General features: G+C 48.5%; 2 protein-coding genes across 6 annotated transcripts in view; one reads left to right on the forward strand and one right to left on the reverse strand.

Annotated features, from left to right (window-relative positions):
- Window positions 1-5615, forward strand: part of LOC144160988 (transmembrane channel-like protein 5) — an 88631-nt gene extending 83016 nt beyond the window's left edge. For both annotated transcript variants that reach the window (XM_077692050.1, XM_077692052.1), the window contains exons 17-18: window positions 1018-1093; window positions 4866-5615. In XM_077692050.1, coding sequence (XP_077548176.1) covers window positions 1018-1093; window positions 4866-5029 — 240 coding nt within the window. In that variant the 3' untranslated portion in view covers window positions 5030-5615. The remainder of the gene's footprint in view (window positions 1-1017; window positions 1094-4865) is intronic.
- A 7069-nt stretch (window positions 5616-12684) lies between these two features.
- LOC144160989 (rab11 family-interacting protein 4A-like) overlaps window positions 12685-24474 on the reverse strand; it is a 270063-nt gene continuing 258273 nt past the window's right edge. For all 4 annotated transcript variants that reach the window (XM_077692054.1, XM_077692053.1, XM_077692055.1 and 1 more), the window contains 3 exons: window positions 23777-23937; window positions 18411-18609; window positions 12685-12956 (listed from right to left, as the gene is read on the reverse strand). In XM_077692054.1, the coding sequence (XP_077548180.1) occupies window positions 12834-12956; window positions 18411-18609; window positions 23777-23937 (483 nt within the window). In that variant the 3' untranslated portion in view covers window positions 12685-12833. The remainder of the gene's footprint in view (window positions 12957-18410; window positions 18610-23776; window positions 23938-24474) is intronic.

Consider the following 24474-nt stretch of genomic DNA (forward strand, 5'->3'; position numbering starts at 1 on the left):
TGAAAAGTGTGACTGAAATGAAGCGTGACCAATCAAAAGTTCACGTTTAATTTGCTATAGCCACTAATTCAGTGTATCAATGTTTGTTATAATGAGGTTCAACTGTATGCTTCAGTAACTATAGCCTGTACAAAAAATAAAAGGCTTGTTTCGAGGGGTTTTCAGAATTCCCTTCTGTGGGATTAAAACAAGCACAAAGAAACTGTCCTGCTGTTATTTATGATGCCGTATTTTGTATGGGGTCAACTTAAAAAAAATGACAGACACTGGGTGTCTTTCCCAATATCATAACAGTGCATGAATTTTAATTTTAAAAAGCACTTGCACTGTTGATGTCCCAGCACACATGCCCAAGAATCTTAAGCATGGCCAAGTGCATTCTGCCGTGTGCATTCCATGCCTAATATGAATTTGTAGGAGTTGAGACCAAAATTGGCGCCAGAGTCTTGTAAAAAGCCTGCAGGGTCAAGGGGGAGTGTGTCTATGAATGTGAAGCTACGCATGTTTATCTTTTGTCTGATGCCCCATGTAGGGAAGAAAAGTAGGAGATTTAAAAAAAAAAAAGACAGATTTCAGGAACTCGGGCTCTATGGCAGTGTGCAGCTGAGCTTTCTTGTATGACTAGGGCAGCTAAATCGAGCTCCACTGGGTTATGAGGATTTGAAAAAAAAACGAGAGCACAAGGGTGGAGTTCTGTTTGACCACATGTCACCGGAGCAGTGCGGGAAAGCCAGCAGCAGAGGGGCTTCACCTGTTTCCCAGCCCAGCCTAATCCCAGTGATGTGATCCGACAGAACTAGATAGGATCGCCCAGTTTTGTTTCGTGGCGGCAGCCCTATATAGGTCGACAATCGCACAAACGAGACCGTGCAACGTCATAGGAAAATTGCGGGGAAGTGGCGGGCAAGTTGCCGCTACTCCATCTGTTTTCCTCGTTATCTCGTCTGAAGTTTGTGGCGGGGGGCTGTTTTTCGACGAGTAACATTTGTCCTTGTGGCGGTGTGTGTCCTTGCGCAGGAGGGCAAGGACAAGGTGTTTCTGCTGCAGCTCTTTGAGAAGGCCATGGAGCAGAAGGCGCACAAGTTCGGCACCCGTGAGCACCTCGCTTCCTCTCCTTCTTCCCGGCCGCCCCTGGCCAAAGTGTGCCCACTAATGCTGCGCGACCCCTGACCCATGGAAACGTTCCGAACGGCCTAGTTTGCCTGTTTTATAAGCACATCACTTCTCTGCTGAAATACAGGAACGAACAGTGAGCACTAAATTTTGGTTTAGCTTGTTTTTACTAGATGGTGCTTGCTGTCTGCCGAGTTAGAGTTCTGCACTAAAAAAAAAAGCAGAAGTGGTAGAAGGCCTAAAATAAGCCAGCTAGGCCGTTGGGAAAACTTTCATGGAAGTGTAAAACTCTTCATGTTTGTGGGTCATGAATTAGCAAGTTGAAGAAGGTGAGCTGTTAAAAGCCAAATCACTGATCAGCCATCACCACCTGTGACAGTATTTCGGTTCACTGGAGCTGGCAAAAGTGGCTGGCGCCCCTTGTTGGCTGTAAACACGCCAGGGAAGCTCTGGTCCAGAGGGGAGGCGATGCCGAAGGGTGTTCCCAGTTAGCCCAAGCTTTGTTTGAGGATGCTGAAACAAGGTGGCCAGGTGAGAGCAGGTGGTGAGTAGCGAGCGACTCTACTGGAAGCAGCCAAATGAATGTGTGCTCTCGTGGCAATTGCCAGCTTCTTCCTTTTACTAAAGCACTAAGTTGGGCGAGCTGGTTACTGACTGAGGAATTCATCGCAGTAGCGAACATTAAGACAGGGACAAAGCTAAAGAGAAGACGGAACACACGCTAGAACTTCAACTCAGTTTATGCCACATAAACAGGAAAACACCAATAGGTACATGAAATTTCAAGGGTTATCGAAAAAACTTAATGAAACACTATAGCTCATATCACAGGCCACATTACAGCACCGGTCCATATCACATGGCGGAAATTTTGCCGCCACGCCTTGTGAAGGATCTCAAAACAGACCACATGCCTGGTTCTGAATGCCAAAGGCAGAGAGTTCCTGTGGTAGCCTTGCCTTACGTACACCAAGTGTCCCACCGCCTGAAAAAGGTTGGCGGGAAGTGTGGTGTACAGGTGGTGTTTTCAGCGCCTGAGAGGCTGTCAAAAATGGTGTGTAGGGTGCATAACCCCGGCTCCAAGCCCAGCAGTGCCGTGCAGCATACAAGCAGGTTCGTGAATTGCGCGACGGGGTGGTCTACAGGATCCCCCTGTCGTGCAAAAAGTGCTACATTGGCCAAACAGGCAGGTGCCTCAATGTGAGGCTGAGAGAGCACCAGGCGGCTGCCAACGCGCAGATGGGGGCTCGCCACCTGTCTGATCGTTGCCGTAGTTGTAAGGGGTGCACACCAGATTTCTGCGGGACGCGCTGCATGCACAGGTCATCCACCCAAACCGACCGAGAAGTTGTGGAAGCCTTTTTGATAGGAAGAGAAGGGGGAGTATGTGTCAGCGCACCGTCCTTGGCACTATCCGCAAAGGAAATCCATTTTTTGGAGAGGGGAAGGTGGTTGAGCGTGGGCGAAGAATGAAGGCTGTTTGCACGTGGCAGTAAAATTTCGGCCATGTGATATGGACCGGCGCTGTAATGTGGCCTGTGATATGAGCGATAGTGTTTCATTACGTTTTTTCGATAACCCTTGAAATTTCATGTACCTATTGGTGTTTTCCTGTTTATGTGGCATAAACTGAGTTGAAGTTCTAGCGTGTGTTTCGTCTTCTCTTTAGCTTTGTCCCTGTCTTAATGTTCGCTACTGCGATGAATTCCTCAGTCTTCCTTTTCTTTTTCCGTTTTGTATAGAATCCCCATTATGTATCTTCCTGATGCATCTCTGTCGAACAATCTAGTGGTACCCACGCTCTGTTCCACCAGTGGGTTCGTGATGCACGTCGTAATGCCGTGTGGGAGAACCGTGCAAACGGGCTGGCTGCATTCCCGCACGCTTAATAGCCCCCGAGGGGTGGCCACTTCCGTGGGCACACCAAAGCTGCTTCCAGTCACCATCGGTCAGAACACTGTGGTCAGAACAAACCGCCGTGGTGGTGCAAGGGTGAGGCAGTGACAGGCCACAAAAGACGCGGGAAGCGCAAGGTCGCCCGTGGGAGTCTCTCTTGTCCATGCTGACATCTCCCATCTTGCGCCCAGTGCGTGAGAAGCGAGTTCATGGAAAGGGGTGCATTGGTCGCTGGCCGTGCTCCCTGTGCGATCCCGTGCACCTGTGCGGACCACCAGATCACCTGCACATATACATGTTTGTCTTCAAGTGCTGTTTGACGATAACTCTAACATGATCCATCAGTGGTGTGTGCAGAATTCTATTCCGGAAGGGTCTGTGCTTCACCCGGGCTGGACGTTTTTGTTATTCTGTAACCTGTGTGCTTGAGATTTGCACATTAAGTTTGTTGCAACATCCTGAGCACAAATATGCAGTCAGTTTTCGTCTTATGTGGGTTAAGTTCAGCGTTGTGCAACATGTTATATTCCATTCCATTTCGGGAAATTTTTTCATTATCTACCTATGGTATACTCTAATACTTTTTATCCATTTGTGCTCTAGAAAGACCGGGGAATGCAACTATACCACAGGTGAAATTTTGCTGCTGTTTCTGCAAATGCTGTAAGCTTATTAAATGTGAGGTCATGAATCACCAGTGTTTTCCTAAAATGAACTGCATAAAAAATTGTGCTAGCAAAAAGAAGTTCTATATTTTTTGTGGTTTTATGTTACTGTTTAGTTCATAAGCTTTCGAATGCAGCAAAAATGATACAAATCATACTAGTACATCCCAAGATATTGTACCCAACAGTTGACCTCAGGGGAACAATATTGAAGTTTCGAAAGTTTCAACAGCATTGTAAATATTTATGTTACAGCTACATGTCTGGGAACCTCTAGATGGGAAGTAAAATTAACACAGAAAATTGATTTCTCGGTAAATGTTTGGTCCTCAAGACCAGTGGCCCCCCTCAAAAGAAGAAAGAAATAGGAGGAGGAGACGATGACAAGGTAAAGGAGAGTATAAAAAAAATGCTCCCAATTTGGAAACATGGGAGTGCAGGGGAGCAGTTTACATAGCCTTCCTTTTTTTTATGTAGTTAAGGAAGTGTGCGAGTGAAGGAGCACTGCTAATGCCTGATAACTGTGGTGATAACTGTCATGCTGAAGCCATGTGAGCCTTGAGCACCACAAGCAAGAGAAAAAGAATGATCAGGGGCTGTTATTTTGCCATGGGCAGTGGCAATAGCATTGGCTATTGCATATAGTGGCAATAGCATTGGCCCCTGCCGTGACAGTGTGAAGCACATCGCAAAATCGAAGAAGTCTGTTGGCATGCACTGCCCTGTGTCTCTGTGCTTTCCCTCGCTCATGCAAGTCTTCAACCGCTGCACACATTCCCTTCATGTCATCCACAGCCTCGTTGCTGTTCGTCGTAAAGCAGTCTGAACAGCACAAAGTGGCTCGTGCGTCCCTGGGGGAGGGGGGGATGTTTCAGAGGTGAATTTCGGATTGGCAGCACTTTTGTCGGCAGCTTTTACAGTGAGAAGGGGTGAAGCCTCTTGGGTGCCTGTCTCGAACGTTTCAGGTGGCCTAGGCCCGAGGTCCCAGTCTCCATTGTTTTGGTGGGTTTGCTTTTATTCTCTCAACCCGCCATTTCCTTTCGTCGTTCTTGCCTTGTGCGTGGAAGTTTGCTGTCTGTCCTGCTCTCTTGGGGGAAATGCCCACCGGGGAGTCCCACAGTCGCACACGGTGTGGAGAAATCCCCTTGAGTGTGGAGGATGCTCCAGCGCAGGCGCTCTCCCTTGGTGCAGTGCGGCTGCGGGGCGAGCGGGCCAGCAGCAGCCCCCTGGGCACGCTGCGGAGGCGCACGGGCGGCAGCGGAGGCGAGGGCTCGGCCGAGGGCTCCCCCCAGCGCAGCCTGGGCAGCCTGCCCAGGCCCCAGCACCAGCAGGGCTTCCGCTACCTGGCCCACTAGGGGCCCCGCGCACCAGCTGCGCACCTGCCAAGCTGGCTGGGCCTGCCCCCTGCCACTCAAACACCTGCAGCTGCGGCCTCAAGCTGCGAAAGAGAGGGAAGCACCAGCCGACTTAATAACGTGTCCCAATTTGCGAAGCAAGCTCCATTTCATCGAGTTGTAAACTTCTGGCGCAGTCCAGTCTTTGTACCTGGCTAGGCGGCGCATGTGCCCCTCAGCTACAAAGAAGCAGGGCTGCTCACGTGGCCCGTATTCTCAGGCCGAGTTTTGCAACTGGTGTGTATCCAAAAACTCTGCCAGGGCAACCCACCCACCCTCCACCGTCTGTGATCCTGGCACTTGCTGGGAGGGGGTGAAGCTGCGGCGACGTTGTAAGGTGTTGGGAGCTGCCTCGAGTGGGGAGACCAGTCGTGGCATATCCATGATCCTCTCATCTTGTGTTTGGTGAATGCGAGACGAGAAGTGTCCGAGACAAATGACCAGGGCTGTTACATTGAAGAAAGCCAGCTAGCAGGCTGGTACTGTGGTGCAATTGTTGTTCTTAGGGGCTCTCAAACAATAAAGAAATGGAAACTCGCTTTCGAAAGGCCTCATTCACTTTGTTTTGGGAGCAGGGACCACAGGGACTTCTTTGCAGTCTCTCCCTGGCAGATTTGTTATTTGTCCAATCACAGCGCGAGAGCTCATGCGTGACAATTCGCAGGTTTTTTTTTTTTGCCAGCACCGTTGGCAGTGCCTCAACTGTAGTCCGTTGCGGCTGTCGTGGAAAAAATATTGCTGTCGTAACACACACTTGTAGTCAGCTCAAGTGAGTAAAAACTGTGACTGGTCCAGTAATGGAAAACAGCAGGGCAGCAGTATCATGCGGCCATAGATTGTGAGGTCAAGGTAGGCATCATTCTTTTTCTTTTTCTTATTGACATGCCAAACAGTTCTTTTCTGGTAAATGTATTATTAGGAGCCATCATGACCACACACAAGCGTGGTGTCCAACTTTGAAGTAAGTAATTACGCTATTATGTTACATTACGTCACATTATGATTAGACATGTATGCAAGAGCAGGCAGCCAGCTGTTCTATATGGTCTCCAGCTGTCTCCCTTTTTGATCGTGGAATGGGAACGGATGCTGAACTGCCAGTCTCAGTACTAGGAGTGCGCAAATACTATTCCAAACTTCAAATAACGATTCAGCGCTGTAAAATCAATTGTGGAATATCTGTATTCAATGCACACACCATGGCTTCGCTGATTCAAATCCTAAAAGCTGCAGCTGAATATTCATGCATGTACTTGCTTCAGCAAAAGCCGATGCATGGCATTTTCAGCTGTGTTTCTGATGTGAAGGCAGATGCTGAAGAGCAGTTTGATTGACAACAACACTTTGCTGGTCATTCATTGTCACAGTGGAATGGCTCTGAAGCTGCATGAAATTCAGGCCACACACATGGTTGGAGAATGTGCACATTTCATTTTTCCCGTCATTCGGTTGCGGCACTATGTATCCATGGCTTAATTAAATTTAATTAGTAAGCGTGGAGGGACTACAGTTTGATTCCAGTAGGTGCACGTGGGGCTGCCAGTTTCTCTCCCGTGAAGTGGCAGAAGAGGGGATCCCACTGTGTCTACTACTTCAGTGTCAACTACGCAATAATTCTGAAATGTAGATGCAATTTGTACTGTTAGTCATCTTTGGGGCCAACTGGCATATAATTTATTTTAGGATAGTTTCAATGAAACAGCAGTTGTGCCCATTTCCCTGTGAGCACTCATAATATTTGCCTTTGCTGCAAGGGGGACCAGAAAAATGTACGGAATTCTAACTTTTCTGTAAAAAGAACTACTACCAGCACCCAGAAAGAAGGCAATGGATGCACAGGAACCACAAATGGACGTGTGCGCGCTGGTGTTCCAATTTTTCATGTGGTTTAGGAGTGGTCGTGCTAGTCGCAGGCTGAGAACACTAGAGCGTCGTTGATTTTGTCTCTCAGGGAACTGTGCGAAGAAAACTTCCAACTCAAGGAGGCCGAAACGTCTGCCCAGAGACTGCACCGGAAAAGTTGCAGATGATCGACTTGTCGTAACATAACAGTCGGGGAAATGCCATCACTAGGGTTCTGTTGCAATACGCTCCCAGTCAACACTGCCACGGTGACCTTTTCAATCTAGAGGTGGGTTTCCAACGTTTAAAATAAGAATGAGGGCTTCAAATGAAGGCAGCTGCCAATGCCAATTCAAAGCTCGTATTCGATGCTAATCTGAACTGAACATTCATACAAGCTTGCAAAGTGCTGCATGCACACTGCAATACATCATTTGAGATCAAATGCATTGAGATCAAACACGCTGGAGCACTCGCGGTTCTTCACTAGGACACCTATTCTGCATACAAAGATTGTTTAGATTTTGTGTGCAATGTTAGTCGTACAACTACAGACCTAGGTGACAGTACGTTGGAAGTAAAAAAAATGGTCGCCATCCCGAGCCCTGCGAAAGTGGATGTCCAGCTAAAGCGGTTGTAAACCAGTACAAGGAGAGGGTAGGAAATGTCTCTTGTCGTCTCGGCCGGCTTGTCGCTTGCGCTGGGCTCCTCTGGCGGCAAAAGCTGGGTCCTGCCTTAGCTGACGCACGCGCTCAGCACCGTGGGCAAGAACTGCTCTATTCAGTGACGCTAGTCATGCCGACTTCAAACATAATTTTTACCAGGAACACATTGTGGGGGGCGGTCCCGTTGTTCACAGGCGTCTTATCATGCACAATGTGTTTTCGGTGCTTGTCTTGTGGTTTTTTTTTTATATGCGACTGCATCTCATTCACTCGCCTTGTCCATGCAGCGTCGTCGGCGTTGTTGTCGGCGTCCGCCCCTCCCCCATTCTCCTCACCGCACGAGCTGCGCTCTCCACCACTCACCCCCTCTCCTCTCCGATGCCCCTCTCTCGCGAGGGGCATTGCGTTGGATTCGAATGGGTTGGCTTGGATTGGATTGGATTAAAGTGGATTGTGTTGGATTTTGTTGCGTCATAGCCGCGGCAGACGCACTGGCGCCGGCGCATGTGCAGTACTCTCTCTCTCCGCGGTCTCCTCTCCTTCAGGCGCGCTGCGCATATAACCGGTGTGCCGCTCTCCGGCGGCCTTTTGGTCTACGGTTGCTCTCTGCTTGCACTTGAAACCCCCTCAGCGTCGCATCACACCAGGGTTCCCGCGAGGGGACGTGGGTGTAATTTTTTTTTTTTTTTTAAGAAATACTGAGCTCTATGCTGGATGCCTGCCTAGCCTGATGCATATGCTCTCGGCATCTTAGGCAAGAACTGCTGGGTCCTGCCAGGGTTATTTATTTATTTTATTTATTTATTGAATACTGCCAGCCTGAGAGTAGGCCTTGGGCAGGGCGGGATTACATGTTTTTTATTTACGACACAAAATTACTCAACCAACAAGAGGATAACAGTTTTGTTGTAAAAATTAAATGATCTCTGGCTGAACAACTTTTAATTAAACTAGAGTAAAAGTTGCTCACAAAATGTTGGCGGTTGTCATTGTTGCAGTTTTTGCATTAAGTTCTATTTTAAGAGGGTGCACTGGTCTTCGCAACTGTTTTTTTCTTTCCAAGCAGTTTTGACGCGACTTCATGGGCTTGTTCAGTTTTTTATCTGATGTCAAATATCTAATTAGTTTTGATGTGAGGTAGCTAGTTTCAGAGCTAACAAATTTTCTTAACTGTTCTTGAGAACAATATGAAAAAAAAACTTCAACAAAAGATTATCCGCAAGAGATGAATAGATACAGGAAGTTGTGGAGAATTGAATGTGGGAAGCAGTTTTTTGTTTTGCAATCACATAGACATTTACATAATTTTAACATCTAGGTTTGACCTACTCCTGCAAACCAATTAGAAGTAACGCTAATTAAATAACTTTTGAAGCACAAAATGCAAAATCTGCTTCCCATAACACATGGTTTAAACATTCAGCTTCACAGTACAAAAAAAAAAAAAAAACAGTCTTCCTAGCTACACTACGCGCTGGGATGTACCTCTCAAGAATTTCGTATCACTGCGATACCACTCGTGGTGAAAAAGTGGGGAATTATGGGAAAATAACTATTTCTGTGTTGAATTCGGGCCTCTATGGCCCGAAGTACCTGGTACTGCTCCACATATGTAATTTTTGGAGGGAAAAACTGTGCAAATCAAGAGAGAAAAGTGATATCTAAAGAAATGCTCTTTGGGGCAATTTTTCAGTCCCAAAGACCCATGTGCCCTCTTAGCGGGGACCAAGGGACACAGGGATTGATTAAGCAGCGCTCGAAATGCTAACCTCTTCATGGCCGAAATATTGCACATGCGGTAAAGTGGGCCAAGCTGGCACAACTGCCTATGCAACGCTGTGGTGAAGGCCGACGTAGGAGGTGCGCACGGCCTCACTGCACTAACCCAAAGTGCAAAGCGTGTTTTGCTCACTCGACACCGATGCAGCCCTAGGCCTGTCCCAGGTCACCTGAAGTGGGTTCAGGGCGACATGCAAGCATGACGGGTGTGCCGAGTGCAAGCTATTGTGGCCCGAGAATTTCCTACCCCCTTCCTTTGCGAGTTGGGAATGTTTGTGGTCAAATTTATTTGCAAAGGCAGCGACAGCATTGGCTAATTAAACTGCATGCACATCCAAGGTCAATGTCTGTTTTGCAATCTTTCAGCTTCACTCACTATTCCTCGAGAGAGAGAAACAAGAACAACGTAACCCAATTGCACAGACTAAACTAGCTTGAAGTTTTCGTTTTCTTCTTAGTTTTGAAATCCCACCTAGCTATTTTGCTAGTTCGTTAGCCCTTTCTGCCCTGGAATTTTTTATTTCGAGCAGAAATTGTTTCTGTGTGCTTTAGTATACTTTCAGGCTTCAGAAGCATAGAAATAAAAAATTAACCTGAGGGTGGAAATATTTAATAATTCACACACATGACAATTAGTTCATTAGGCAATTAAATTTTTCTTTCAGGTAGAATTTTTTTATTTTTGTGAATGCTTTGACACCCCCAGCATAGAGAGAGAAAAAAAGCGGGTAGTAAAATTTTCTCCATTTTTGTGGATATTTTTAAAAACCAAGATTTAATTTTCCTTACACACTGCGGCTGCTTGTTCTTACCGTCCAGCTCCGCGAAAATGCAACCATGCCAATGTCTATTGCAAGAGGCATCTCTGAAGAACCCTTACCTAGGAAACTGGCAGCTTTGGTTTTGCTGTCAAGGCGATAGAGGATGTTTTGTGTAGTGTCGTCAAACAACAACCCCAGGGCCGACAGGGTTAGAGTTTGCCCTGGAATCTGTTAACACACTGAAATCATGGACCCCACAAACTCAACAAACGGGGCTTGGTAGTGGCGCAGAACTGCTATGCATGTTCGCTTGGAGCCCGCTTGCAAGCCGTCATTTTTCACAGAATAAATGTTGATTTATCCCTGAATTCTTGTCACGTGCAATAGTTTCCATTGACGAATAAGCCTCCAGAAAACTTGGCAGAAATTGAGCGCGAAATTCCCGCGCCATGTGCCGATTAATAACACTTGTGTCTGGAGTAGCGGTGTGCAAACTGACACTTGAATTCCACCCCTTGTTTGAACACGGCACAGTTTCTATATAATTGAAAAAATGTCTCAGACCAGTAGGCAAGGATGTCCAACCATTTTTATTGCATCGCCTATAGAACACAGCTATTTACAAAAGACAGGTGGTCCCACATCGCTGCCCCCCCCAACCCAAAGGCACCATGCAGGGAAAGCAGCCAGCAAGGAAATCACAGGCGGCCACTGCGTTGCCACGAAAACGCCGCTGCTAGGACTGTGCTAGTACGCAGAGAAAGGCAGGCGGGTTCCAGCGACCACCATTTCGGAAAGTCAGCACCATCAAGCTTGCCAGTGAACGTACCGGTTGCACACACAGTTGTTATTTGCCAAAAAGCGTACAACTTAAATGTACAACGACTTGTGAAAGTGATGAAAATGTGCTTTCTTTCAAACAGCATTTGGTAATAACATTCCCCTGCGCAAAACCAATAACATTTGACAACATTGCATTAGGCAGTGCATTTTGCCACACCGCAATGTTGACAGTGGCCAGCTTGTGCTATGGCTATGGTGCTAGCCGCGACAGCTCGCACAAGACACTCGGGTGAAGAGCGCCTGAAGGCACTCGGGTGATTAAAATGGCATTGCAACGCTGCCGGCAATCCGCTCTGCAAGTGCACCTCGCACACCAATTATTTTCCCTACGAAGACAGTTTGCAGTGAACATGCAACCAAGAGAATCAATGATCAGTCCAGCAAGACAAGTTAACTTCCCTTTGGCCAGCCTTACAGGCCAGTGGCTTCACACAAGCTCAGCTTTTAATGCGGAAACATTACGTGCACCATGCAACCAGAAACCTGGTTTTGTGAGCACCAAACGGTACTGAAAACACATGCTGTCAGTCAACAGGTTAAAAACAACACCCTTAATGGCAAGTGACTTGCCAACACTACACCGATGCCAGGCACAAACATGGTGTTCCGAGATATTTTAAATATGAACAGAAGGGAGCCAAGAAACTAAGTGAAGCATAAAATTAGGGGCTCCATAGAGTTAGCGGAAGCCACGATGCCTTGCATTCAAAGCATGTAAGCAGATTGAAGAGCCCCAAGGAATCTTTTTTTGTGGGTGTGCCGTATGCTGGTCAGAGCTAAAAACTGAAAGATTAACAACTAACACAGACTAAAACCCTCGAGTTTGTACAGGAAGTGAAAAGAACGCTGGGGATACTGAAGGCGTCTTCTTCACCGAGGCACTTTGAAGAGTGAACAACATGGGACCTTGCTGTAGCGTTTGGTGCTGGGCAGCCTTTTCGTCGCCCTTCTAGAAACATATGTACAAAAGCCACTTTGCAGCCTCATGACCCTTCGTGGAGGAACAGGAGGCACTGAAGGGGCGTCTTTGCGTTTCACGCTGAATGGTGCTTAGCTGCATCCGTTGCATCCTGTAGCATTCTTTTTGCCACCATATGACCGGAGAAAACATCACAAACAAACCTACCTACCTAGGACGGAACACGGGAAATCTCCACACATCTTCGCACCCAACTGTTCTTTGGTCGCAACTGTGACGACGACAGCAAACCATCGCAAGCATTGCGGGCCCAGCAGTGACGTTGCTAGGCGTATGCATTTTCCCTCACTTCTTTTTTTCCTCATCTTGGTACTTCTGATAGAAAGCTTCATTCAAGCGCACTCCTCCTAGTTGAGCGGTGCTGGTGCAGTTTTGCTGTTTGTTGCCAGTGTTGGCTGGCAGCCAGCTAACGCTTTGCCAGCTTCGTGTACAGTCCTTGTCAAAATTTTGTACGCCTACAAGCTTACGTGTCGCGCGAGGCTAGAAAGCTAGAGAAAGCTATTTTCTTCCAAGCTGTTATAAAAACAACTTGGTCACAGCTCAAAGTTTAGCTTTTGCTTGGAATTCTTTGAAGCCAGATACCTCTGGCGTGGCCTAGAAAACTTTGACAGCCTGTACGTCTCCCCCCACTGCACTCATACGTGGCCACATCCTCCTCTTTTCCAGCTTTTCAAAGTGGCCAGAACTGCGAGCCTTTTGCGCAGCACGATGCTGAACGGCCCATCCACCCTGGGCTGCACGTATTTACACTTGCGAGTGCTGCCTCCGAGCAGCGCCCCCTGCAAGACGGCGAGCAGGCCAGACCTGTGCCCCGAGGTCGAGGCACTTCCGGCAGGGGGTCAGCCTCTGCCCCGGCTCGTCCCGGCCACTCTCTTCCGCACAGACGCAGCTGCAGCTCAGTCGAGGGTCTTGACCTCGAGCAGCTGCGGGTGGTTCTCGATGATGTTGAGCAGGATGCCGTCGATGTACGCCCGCAGCCGCAGGTTGTCCTCCTTCTCGTGCTTCACAGTGTCGATCAGCTGCACGGCATGGAGGCGGCCCAGTCACCGAGTGATCGATTGCGGGGCTTTAACTACACCTGAGCTGCAGTGAAGAGCTCTCCAGGTTAATCTGGACCACCTGGCGATGTTGCGTTGTTAAACGCAAACACCTTAGCCACTGTGGCAGGTGGTTGTATTTTATTCAAGTTTATTGCAAGTTTGCCTCAATAAACATCCCTTTATTCAAGAACATCGCTTTGCCTCTCACTGAGTGACGATATAGAACTCTTGCATGAACAAATTACGGAGGAAAACAATGCTGCGCTGCACGCTGTCGTCTCAAAATAATTTTCAAGTTCTACCATTCCTTTGATTTATGTGTGCAGTTATTCTACACTGAAATATTGATATCATTGCCCATTTCAAATTGCTATCTGGGTCATTCCACGCGAAACGTCCCAGCCCAAAAATCGACCATCGCCAATTTCATTGAAAAAATTTGTGCTAGGTGCCGATGAAGTGTAGGAGGTTGGCACGGAGTATTTCCCTTGAAAAAAATGTTTCGGTCGTGGGAGCGCTCCTTGAAATTTCTGCAAACACGCAAAATGTGGTTGGAGAAATAAATTTTAAATAAATAGTGAAACTATGTGTAATGACAAATATTAACTTGGATCATTCCCCTTGCATTGTTCTTTGATGTGGGACTGTGTCTGAAGCTGTGCAAGTATTTTTGGCGTTGTATTGGCTAAGTAAAAACGCAAAAAATGGCATGTTTTTAGGAATTTTTTGCAAAGGCACCGTGAAAGTGTCACCCAAAATATTTCTATCGTGCATTGATGTGGCCTTTGAGTGTCGAGCAAAAATAATTTAAGCCGATTACAGAGCGTACTTTTCTAGTAAATTGCTTACAAAAATGCAAGAAAATGAGTTTTTGCCGAACTTCACATCTGAAAAAAGCCCCAAGGCCCTCGAGGTAAAATTACATGAGATGGCTCATTATACGCACCAGCACCTTGCCTTTTAATTTAGAAAATTTGATTCGGGTAAATTTTGTTTGAGGCGAGAAAAAAATTTTTAAAGTTCACAATCAGCCGCACTTGTGTCCACTATGCAACTGCGCCCCCAACTCGGAACGCGTTCGTGCCGCCACCCCTTTTTGTGGCAGGCATGTGCACACGTGGCTCATTACTGAATGAACATTGGTTGTGTCGCTTGACAACACAAAAAATACACCGTAAACAACATACTCCACCCTGCCACTTTTTTATTTTAAAGTCTTTGCCCAGTCACTTCCCATCATGGCAGTTTACATATTTAAGAGCGCAGTGCTCGGAGTACAGAAACAAAATCAGCCTCAACTAAAAGAAGAACTTCATTATTTCTTTGACGGAGCTTCTTCGCAATACAAGAAAAAAAAGTAACTTCGTGAGTCTCTTCTACACAAGGATGGCCATAAACTGTCGGCATAATAGAATTTCTTTGCCACTTTACACGGCAAAAGTGGATGTCACGGCGTTGGCGGCGCACTTAAACGTCTGACGGAAAGAGCATTTCTCCAGACACCTTCTCAAGATCAGATTGAGACCCGAAAGGACCTGTATGCCTAGGCTAAAACAATATCAAAGGAATAATGGTTCCAAGTTCTAAAATACAAGATACAAGGGCACAACTTGGTTCAACATTCGCCATGGCAATCCCAGTCAAATGAGCGCGACAATTTCATCACTTCAGACCACCTACTCGTTCAACACTTTTTTTTACCATTGCATCCTAATCAAGCTAGAAAGAAATGAAGGTAAAAAAAAAGAAGAACAAGGCAGACTTCGTTGACGGTGATTATTCACCTGGTGAAGCGTTGAATATCTGTGAACAACAGAAAAAAACCGTAGGCAAAAGAAACAAGTGGAAAGAAATGGTATGTTTGCAGTGAAAAATATTGTGCGTTGAATTTTCTGGGGCTATGTGAAGTGTGGTGCGCAGGCAAAATTACTCTGCGATCGTTCTTCCTCCGCATCAGACAGATTAGGTCCAGCTCGCTGATAACTGCCACTACAAAACACTCACTTGCTGTGTTCACTGTAGGAATACCCAAAAATAAAAATGACGGAAGCTCACACTAACACGCAAGACTTGAAAGTAGCGAAGCTGTACGCAACAGCAGCGTGTTTCCTCTTTTCCACCTCACGGCGTCGTTTAAGCCTCACCACTTTATGAGTGACCACAGCTGGATATTCATCTTCCTTCATCGCACACGGCTCTGCGCCGCACGTGGCCTCCTGGCCTCCATTCGTGCTGCGCGCTTATCACTGCGGCGGCGGCGGCTTGCTTGCACATTCCCGTTCCCTCCTCGCCTATCTCTCCCCTGCCGTCTATCTGTCCCTACCCTAAGGCCGCTGCTCCGTGCCGGGCACTTGCGGAAGGGGGTTGACCTCTAGCGCTCAATGTCAAAACTGGTCATCCTGCGAAGTCTTGCCGAGATAGTGTAGTGTAGCTCCCGCCACAAAAGTGGCGGAGTGGAGAATGTTGTTTACGATGTATTTTTTGTGTTGTCAAGCGACACAACCAATGTTCATTCAGTAATGAGCCACGTGTGCACATGCCTGCCACAAAAAGGGGTGGCGGCACGAACGCGTTCCGAGTTGGGGGCGCAGTTGCATAGTGGACACAAGTGCGGCTGATTGTGAACTTTAAAAATTTTTTTCTCGCCTCAAACAAAATTTACCCGAGTCAAATTTTCTAAATTAAAAGTCAAGGTGCTGGTGCGTATAATGAGCCATCTCATGTAATTTTACCTTGAGGGCCTTGGGGCTTTTGTAGGTGTGAAGTTCGGCAAAAACTCATTTTCTTGCATCTTTGTAAGCTATTTGCTAGAAAAGTAGGCTCTGTAATCGGCTTAAATTATTTTTGCTCGACACTCAAAGGCCACATCAATGCACGATAGAAATAGTTTGGGTGACACTTTCACGGTGCCTTTGCAAAAAATTCCTAAAAACGTGCCATTTTTTGTGTTTTTACTTAGCCAATACAACGCCAAAAATACTTACACAGCCTCAGACACAGTCCCACATCAAAGAACAATGCAAGGAGAATGATCCAATTTAATATTTGTCATTACACATAGTTTCAATATTTATTTAAAATTTATTATCTCCAACCACATTTTGCGTGTTTGCAGAAATTTCAAGGAGCGCTCCCGCGACCGAAAAATTTTTTTCAAGGGAAATACTCCGTGCCGACCTCCTACACTTCATCGGCACCTAGCACAAATTTTTTCAATGAAATTGGCGATGGTCGATTTTTGGGCTGGGACGTTTCGCGTGGAATGACCCATCTTTCACATTTTCATCTTCAGAACTTCGTTTGTGTCATCATCATCATCACCACTACAGGACAAAGGCCTCTCCCATAGGTCTCCAAATATCCCAGTCCTGTGCTAACTGCGACCAATTTATTCCCGCAAACTTCTTCATCTCATCTGCCCATCTAACTTTCTGCCGTCCCATGCCACGCTTGCCTTCCCTAGGGATGCACTCTGTTACCCTTAATGACCAATGGTTATCTTGCCTTCGCATTGCATGCCCTGCCCACGTCCATTTCTTCTTCTTAATTTCTACTAACACCTCTTTAACATGCGTTTGTTCCCTCACCCACTCCGCTCTCTTTGAAAAACAGTCAAAAAAAGCGTTTTCTCAAAAATGGCATTTTTGGCCTCCACGGCCATTTTTCTATGAGTATGTACATTTCTTAATCAAAAGGCACCATATTTTGTTATTCTATTATAATAGCATTTTAAGGTGCACTCTACAGCTCAGCGCAGAATTCGATGGTGAAATGGCACTTTTCTTGCAATGCAAAGCTAGCATTTCATCCTCAGATATCTTGGCACCCAGAGCAGGTACAACTTTAATTCTTTTTGCTTCTGATACCGAAATGTGTGGAGAATACAATGTTGGAAACAAATTCTTTAAATGGAGGCGTTGGAAAATTATTATTGTGTTCAATTGGCACCACCTGTGAGCCATTTCTGGCAGAGCGCGGGAGAAGCAAAGTTCTCTGTGTTGTAAAACGACCAAAAATAGCTGAACCAAAGAAGTTCTTCCTATGTTGTATTCTTTAGTCATTTGTCTGCCTAGCCACGTGGTAATTGCCATTCTGTATGGAGTGGTTATTTTGTAACTGTGACCCAAATTAATGGCAATTAATCATTAACTAACTTAAAATATAATCAACTTGCAATAAATCTAATGGCAGATTTGAAATCAGCACAAAAAACGATAACGCAGTGCAGTTTCATTAAAATTGGTTGGTAAATAAAAAACAAATAGCTCTAAGACCAGTCTGCCCCCTTAATGTTACACCTATCATCTTTTGCTTTATTGCCCACTGAGTCGTCCTCAATTTAAGTTGAATCCTCTTAGTGAGCCTCCAAGTTTCTGCCCCGTAGGTGGGTACCGGTAAGATGCAGCTGTCATACACTTTCTTATTCAGGGACAACGGTAGGCTGCCATTCATCATCTGAGAACGTCTGCCACATGCACTCCACCCCATTCTTACCTTTCTAATTATCTCTGCCTCATGGTTGGGATCCGGGGTCACAACTTGGCATAAGCAGATATATTCGCTTACCACTTCCACTACCTCGCCACCTATCCCAAACTGATGTGCTGTCCCGAGGTTATTGATCATTACTTTAGTTTTCTGCATATTAATTTTCAGGCCCACGGTTCTACTCTGTTCGCCCAGTGTGGAAAGCATGCTTTGCAATTCGTCCCCCGAGAGCAAGGCAACGTCATCAGCAAATCTGAGGTTACTGAGGTATTCTCCATTAACCCTTACTCCCACCTGTTCCCAATCCAACGTTCTGAATACTTCTTGTAAGCATGCTGTGAATAACATTGGAGAGATTGTGTCTCCTTGTCTGACACCCTTCCTTATAGGTATTTTACTGCTCTCCTTACGGAGGATGTGGAGCTATTGTAGATGTGCTCTGGTATTCTTACATAATGCTCACGTACCCCCTGGTTCCGTAATGACTGCTGAGGTTGTGCATTCCTGTGTTGTTCAAGTTTCACTGTATGCGCTCTTGTTCTGCTTTCCTCTGTGCTAATGTTTGTGCCTATATTGGCCACTGCTGCTTGCCGCTGCAGTGTGTCACTTGTGCACGAGCACTTTGTTCTCTTCCCATCACGATTTCTGTCCCACCCGGCCGTGATAGTGCAGCTGCCTCAGGCCGTGTATATCGGCGCACTGCCGTGAATAAACGCTCTTGTTTTCACGCTGTATGCTTACTGTTGGACACCGGAACAGCCACCTGTTTCACTGGGGAACTGAGTTTTTTCCCCGGTTTTCTTAGTGTGATGTATTTACTTTGCGTGACAATAAAGATCCATGCTTTTCTATCCTACTATTCTGGCCATATCCGCGCGTTTCCCACCGCAATTGCCTGCATGCAAAGACCCCCTTTCAGCCCCAGCAGCAGCGGCAGCAGCCCACCTTCTCCTTGGAGAGCTCCTCGAGGGTGCTGAACTCGGCCGCCAGGGAGGCCCCGCCGGCCGGCCCCACGGCGGCCACCAGGTTCTGGCCCTCGTGCACGTGCGAGGAGAGCAGCTGCGCCTGCAGCTCCTCGTTGGCCTCGCGCAGGGACCGGTTCTCCTCGCGCACGCTCTCCAGCTGCGACTGCAGCTCGCAGCACCTGCACGCGGACGCAGCTGCACTCAACAGCATGCACAGCAAGGAAAGAGGCAGCACAGCGCCCCACAGCATCCATGGCTCTGGGTGCTTCTCCCGTCGATGCCCAGTTGGAGACAGAGCATGATCTCGGGACAGTGCTCCCTCGAGGGGTGCGCCAACAGTACTTGCACTTGGGGTCCAATTACCGACTTGGCAATGACTGACCGCAATGGCTGAAAGCATTTGCACATCACCATCAGCAGCAGCAGCAGCAGCAGGCACTTGGAAAGCTTTGTTCCCCTGCCATCGGCAGCAACACTTACGATTGCTTTTCTCTCTCTGAAGCTGCAACTCACAAGTTCCTGAACAATATCAACGCCTCCCTTCGCTTGCCAAGTATACCAAGTCGAATTCACTCGCACTGACTGCCTGTATGAGAGCCCAAGATGTTTATGTCAACCAAGCAGAAGCACGGTTTCCCGGCTTGCAAGAGTGGCTTGGAGCCACCACACAAGGGAGGCCACACAGCACTTCCCGGACAAGCACAAAGGCCACGTGTGCACAGCCCAGCACTCCTGACCTTTCTGCTCAAGTCGGAGCTTGCGCAGATAGCAGGAAACAACCTGCCAAACCCAACCTCCACTAGAGGAAGCACGGCAAGTGCTGGTAGTGGCAAATTACTGCCTCTGCTGGTAGATAGTTGTCTCCCGGTTAACAGACGTGCCTGCACCATTTCCTCTGGCCGGGCACAGTGCCCCACAGGAGCCACACAGGGTTCCCTCCAAGACTGCTCACCGTTCAACCAGCCCTTGCTGGTTGAACAGTGCCGATTTCTTGGCTTGGAATGCATTAGAGCGGCACATCTTTGCACGTGCCAATACAGAGAGACAATCCTGAGGCCTGCGATTTCTTTCTATGAAAGCTACAGGATGCACAACTCACAATGTAACTACTTATATAGTGCAGGACCAGAGATACTATCTTCTTATACATGAAATGCAAATGCTCTGGCCACATTTCTTAATCGTCACATTCGTGCAACCATTTGGTGTGTGTTTTCCATATGTGGAGACCTTGAACATATTTTTTAGGGGGAAGGGGGGGGGGCACCACACAAAGTGCGAATTTTTGTGGCTTCTGCGACATACGGTTTAGGTGGTCTCACAATTTTAATCCGATTCGAGCTGCAAGCAAACTGCCTGTGCTCCCTCAGTCTGCTGTTTAGCATTCGAGTGCTGCGAGTCTTTGCCAGTGCTCACTAATATGCAGATGGTTGGCTAGTAGGAGACAGGCTGAGGAGCTTGTTGCCGAAGAGGGCAACGACAATGCGTTTTGCATCGTGTGTGGACAAATGTTGGCTCATAGCCAACCGCAAAGTTCCTGATAAAGGCCACAGCTGGTTACTCCACATGGGACGGAGACACCACGGTGCAATTTTTCCCCAAATACTTGCATTCCTTCCCCACGGTGTCCCCGCATGCATACCCCTATTCAAGCCCTTCTGCAGCGATGGCTCAGAGGTGCAGCGGCCGCCTCGTATGCGGGAGGTACCGGGTTCGATTCCGCGTACCACCGGGCACCCACCGGTTTCTGCAATGGGTACAGGCATCCCTGGTCGAGTGCAGACGTCTGGAAAGCTGCCTTTACCCTTGCGAGGGGCCCCTGACCCTTGTCCATCTGGCGGGGCCCCCGGCCATCATGCCGCGTTGCGCCATTGTCGGGGGTGAAAGAGTCTGGCGGCATGTCCTGCCACGGCGGTCCACCGTGGCTGCGGAAGGCACCATGTGCATTCGTGTGCCTTGGTGGCGCCGGGCACCTACCAGTAAAATAGGTACAAGCGACTCCCCGGCCTCGTGGTCGGCCCTTGTGTGGGACTACAACACTTGGGAAGTTCACCCGGCTTGCACGGGAAATCGCCCCTATGGGAAGGGGCAGCTGCGAAACTGAAACTTTTTTTCCCAGGCTCGTTACACCCATCACATAAATGTGCCAGCGTTTAGCCACACTGAACACCTGAATCCTGGAGTTTACACAATAATAAGCCGGCCACACCGGCCAAACCAGAGTTTGCCTACGCTTGACTGCTGTGTTCCTAGGCATGCCCCAAGAGCATCAACGGTTGGAACGGCACTAGGATCGCTCCAGGTTGCCATGCAGCACTGTGGTTTAGCATTTAAGGTTCAAGAGCCTAGACGTGCACTGCCTGAACTCGTGCCTGGGTTAGAATAGAGGACAGGGCAGAGTACAGCTCAAGCATGGCAGCTGGTGGAGGAGAAAAGGTGGCTCCACCCAAGGGGGCCATTTTGCGGATAAGAAGGTTCACTTGCATCGTCATGTGGCGCGCAGTGCGTGGGCTCCTTCTCCAAGTGTGTGTATGACGATTACTTGCTCCCTTACAAGGGTTGACCAATGTGCGGTGGTGTGATGTAGGCTGCTTGCAGCCCTTCATGCCTGTGTGGGGGGCTGGTGGCCCGGCGAGAGTGGCTCGAGACTAGCCCGAGTTGGATTGGCTGACCCAAGGTAACATGCACACGCATATAGGCTGTCACTGTGTTCCTACTTGCGTGAGAGAATGGCAGATACCAGGGGTCGGCATGTACGCTCCCTGCTAGTGCAGGCGATTTGAATTGTTATTGGTCACTCGGCCAGTGTTGGGTCCTCACTGGTCATCGTTGGAGTGGACCGTACACTCGGTGCTTTGGCGGCTTGTGCCATTGAAGCACACCTGTTGGTTTCCTGTGCCACCTGGCAGAAGTACATGCCTTAGTGCACTGCACGGGTTGGCCCAAAAGCCCGAGCCCAGCCCAGAACATGGGCCGTGCTCGGGCCGGGCTCGGGCCCGGTAGCACGCATTTTCTCGGGCCTGGGTCGGGCTCAGGCTTCAACTACAATTTCTTCGGACCGTGCCTGGCAGTCCTGGCAGTGCCTGGCAGTTCCGTGCCAGAAATTCTAAAATGTTTACAATAAAGTTTTCTCCTGGAAGGTTAAGTGAAAACAACTAAAAAAAAAAAACAAAAAAACGAAGTGCAACATCACTACAGCAATGTTAAAAGATATGATAAAAAGGCAATTGCACTCACAAAGCCATCAATAAAAAAAATGTCTTGGCCCCATAGCATAGTAGGAGTGAGCAGGCCTGAAAACTAGGAGACTCCAGCGACAGGGTACGGGTGCCGTCATAAGTAATTGTAACAAGGATTTGCAAATATCAACATATTAGTCTTAATATTTGTCTTGCAGCCATTACCGGTTTACAGGAAACTTTCATTTAGGAAGGACTCTTTTGAATGCACACCAATACAGCCAGGCAGTTTGCGGAAGAATAAATCCCTGTAAATTTGCGAAACTGTGTTCCAGTTACTTTTGATGGCACCTGTACAACATTACCGTCTTTTCCGTCTCCTCTTCAAACAAAAACAAACAGAACGAACGTCACCTGGATTTTGCACTGTGTGCAGAGCTTGAAGGACCAATTGTCGAAACAGAGCCCGTGATTTTTTTCGGGTAAGAAGTTCTTTTAAAACCACGAATAAATGCAAGAATGAAAATAAGCGCAGATAAAATAATGCTGCCAACATAAATAGAGGGAAAGACAAAAATGAAATGGTGAAACCGTGAGCATCGTCTGCTCAAATTTCGGCAAGAAATGGAACAACGAAAAGTGCCATACAGTTGAACCTCGATTTAGCAAAGTCACCGAGACCTGCGAATTAGTTCGTTATATCGGGAACTTCGTGAAATCGACAGAATAACAAAATTTGTTCGAGAGAACAACAAATTTATCGCCCAGTGAAAAAGCTCATGCTTTTCATCTGCCCGCTTGGTGAACAGCGGGAGCGCACACTTCCCGTAGCTGGGCAGTGAAGTCGCAGCGTCCTCGGCACCTCGTGTGCTCCAGCAAACCGCCTCACAAGGTGGCCAGGGCCCATCCCCTGGCTTGGTGTGGGCAAGGGAGCTCCAGCAGTGTCTGGATCATTCGCATCTTCAGGCTCCTTTTGTTGCGCCGGAAACAAGCTGCACTTTCTCCTTGTCGTCGAGAACTTCTGCAGTGTCCATCAACGTTCACAAAGTAGTCCAAGCTGTGACCTGCGGTCACCTTGTTGCGCCAACGAAGCTCTTCCCAGCAACTGGGCGCGTCCGCCTCTTCCTGCTCGTGTTGCGGAGCCCGACACAGCCTCAGGAGTAGCTGTGTGGAAGCGCCTTTGAAAGTGCGGAGGCCGTGTGCTACCACTCCTGCACTGGCAACACACTGCCAGACATTCTAGGCGCCATAAATTTGGAAAAACCTCTTTTTCTATGCATCTTTGCACCCGGAGTGCTTCGTTTCGTTATTTAAAGTTTGTGACAGCATTTCGACTGTGGGGGGAATCCGAATTTGCTCGTTAAATCAGGAAATTCATAACATCGGGTTTCAACTGTAGATGTTCGAGAGTTTTAATAACAAAAAAAATTATACACTTTTCTCCAAATCATTTAAGGTATCTCTGGTGTGCCTCGATTTTGAAGGCTGTGGCAAATGAAGAGCTGTGACTCTCGAAAATGCAGCTTCTAAGTCAGGACAAAGCTCAGTCCAAGTCTAAAGGAAATTTGGGTAAACAGGAAACTTGTTCAAGTTCATGTTTATAGCCTGCCAGACCCCAGGGGTCATCTAACTACAGTCCGGGGGGCTCGAGCTTGTTTTATTGAATTCTGCCGGGCTCCAGCCAGCTTTGCGCTCATAGTTTAGAAGTTTGTCGGGCTAGCGCCGGGCTCGGGCTCAGATTTTTAAAAAATGTTGGGCTCGGGCCGGGCTTGGGCTCACATTTCAAGAATTTCTCAGGCTCGGGCAGTGTCTCTAACGGGCCGGGTAGGGCCGGGCCTTAAAACTGCGGCCCGTGCAGTGCTCTAACGCAATCAGGCTGACAGGTACCCCCTTTCTTGCCCCAAGGCTGGGTGTGTTCCCCGGAGCTGGTGTTGCTGCATCGTGGCATTCCGCACAATCAACTCTGTTCTGCAGTGCCACCTCGCCCTCGTGGAGTGATTGCACACGCGTGGTGCGGGCCAGCCCCGTCTCACGGCTTGGCCCACTCAAGCCGGGTAGGGACCTGCCTTATGGCCTGCTGTGGCCTACCCTGTGGGCCCACCCCTGCACCAGGCAGCCAAGTGAGAGCGGCACGGTGCTCCGAGAAAAGGAGGAACAGTGCCCCCACCTGGCCGGCAGCAGGTCGAGCAGGGAAGGGCTGCGGGGCCGGCCCTGGGGGTCGGTGCGCAGCCGGCGCAGCTCCTCCAGCTCCCGGCCCACCTCCTGCAGCAGCTGCGCCTGGAGGGTGCGCTGCGCCTGCGACTCCTCCCGCTCCCGCCGGCACAGCTCCTGCGGCAGCCGGCAGGGCGGCAGCGTGATGCGCACACTCCTCCCAACACCCACCAATGCCCCCAGGCAAGCAGGAAACGGACAAGCAGTGCACACACGGGCCACAGTGAAACTTGCCACTCTTGAGGTCCAACGTGGTGCGTGCGAGTAAGTCTGGAAAGCCCGACCACTATGCCCACAATGCCCGGTGGTACCCAGCGCAACACACTTCACCACAAAGGCAGGCACACACTGAGACAGAACGTGGGACCAGTGCTGCCCCTCGCAGTCTCCTCCCACCTCTGCGCTGAAAGGGAACATGTTCTCCTGCAATGCTCCCCCCCCATTCACAAGAGCCAGCACACTGGCCGTTTCCCCAGGCTGCACTGGCACAGAGCTTCCTGAAGCACACTCAGGCCCCTGTCCCATCGTCTCGCAGCTGGAAAGGCTGGGAAGGAGCTTCGCGCTGCCAAGCTGCAAAAACTGATTGCGAGGTTGTGCCGGCTGGACTGCGCAATCCCAGAGTTACTCTACATGCGCCAGCTGCGAAACTCCATT

Source organism: Haemaphysalis longicornis, unplaced genomic scaffold (genome assembly GCF_048455015.1).
Source record: "Haemaphysalis longicornis isolate Haplotype H1 unplaced genomic scaffold, Haemaphysalis longicornis Haplotype H1 scaffold_11, whole genome shotgun sequence".
NCBI classification, from domain to species: Eukaryota; Metazoa; Arthropoda; class Arachnida; order Ixodida; family Ixodidae; genus Haemaphysalis; species Haemaphysalis longicornis.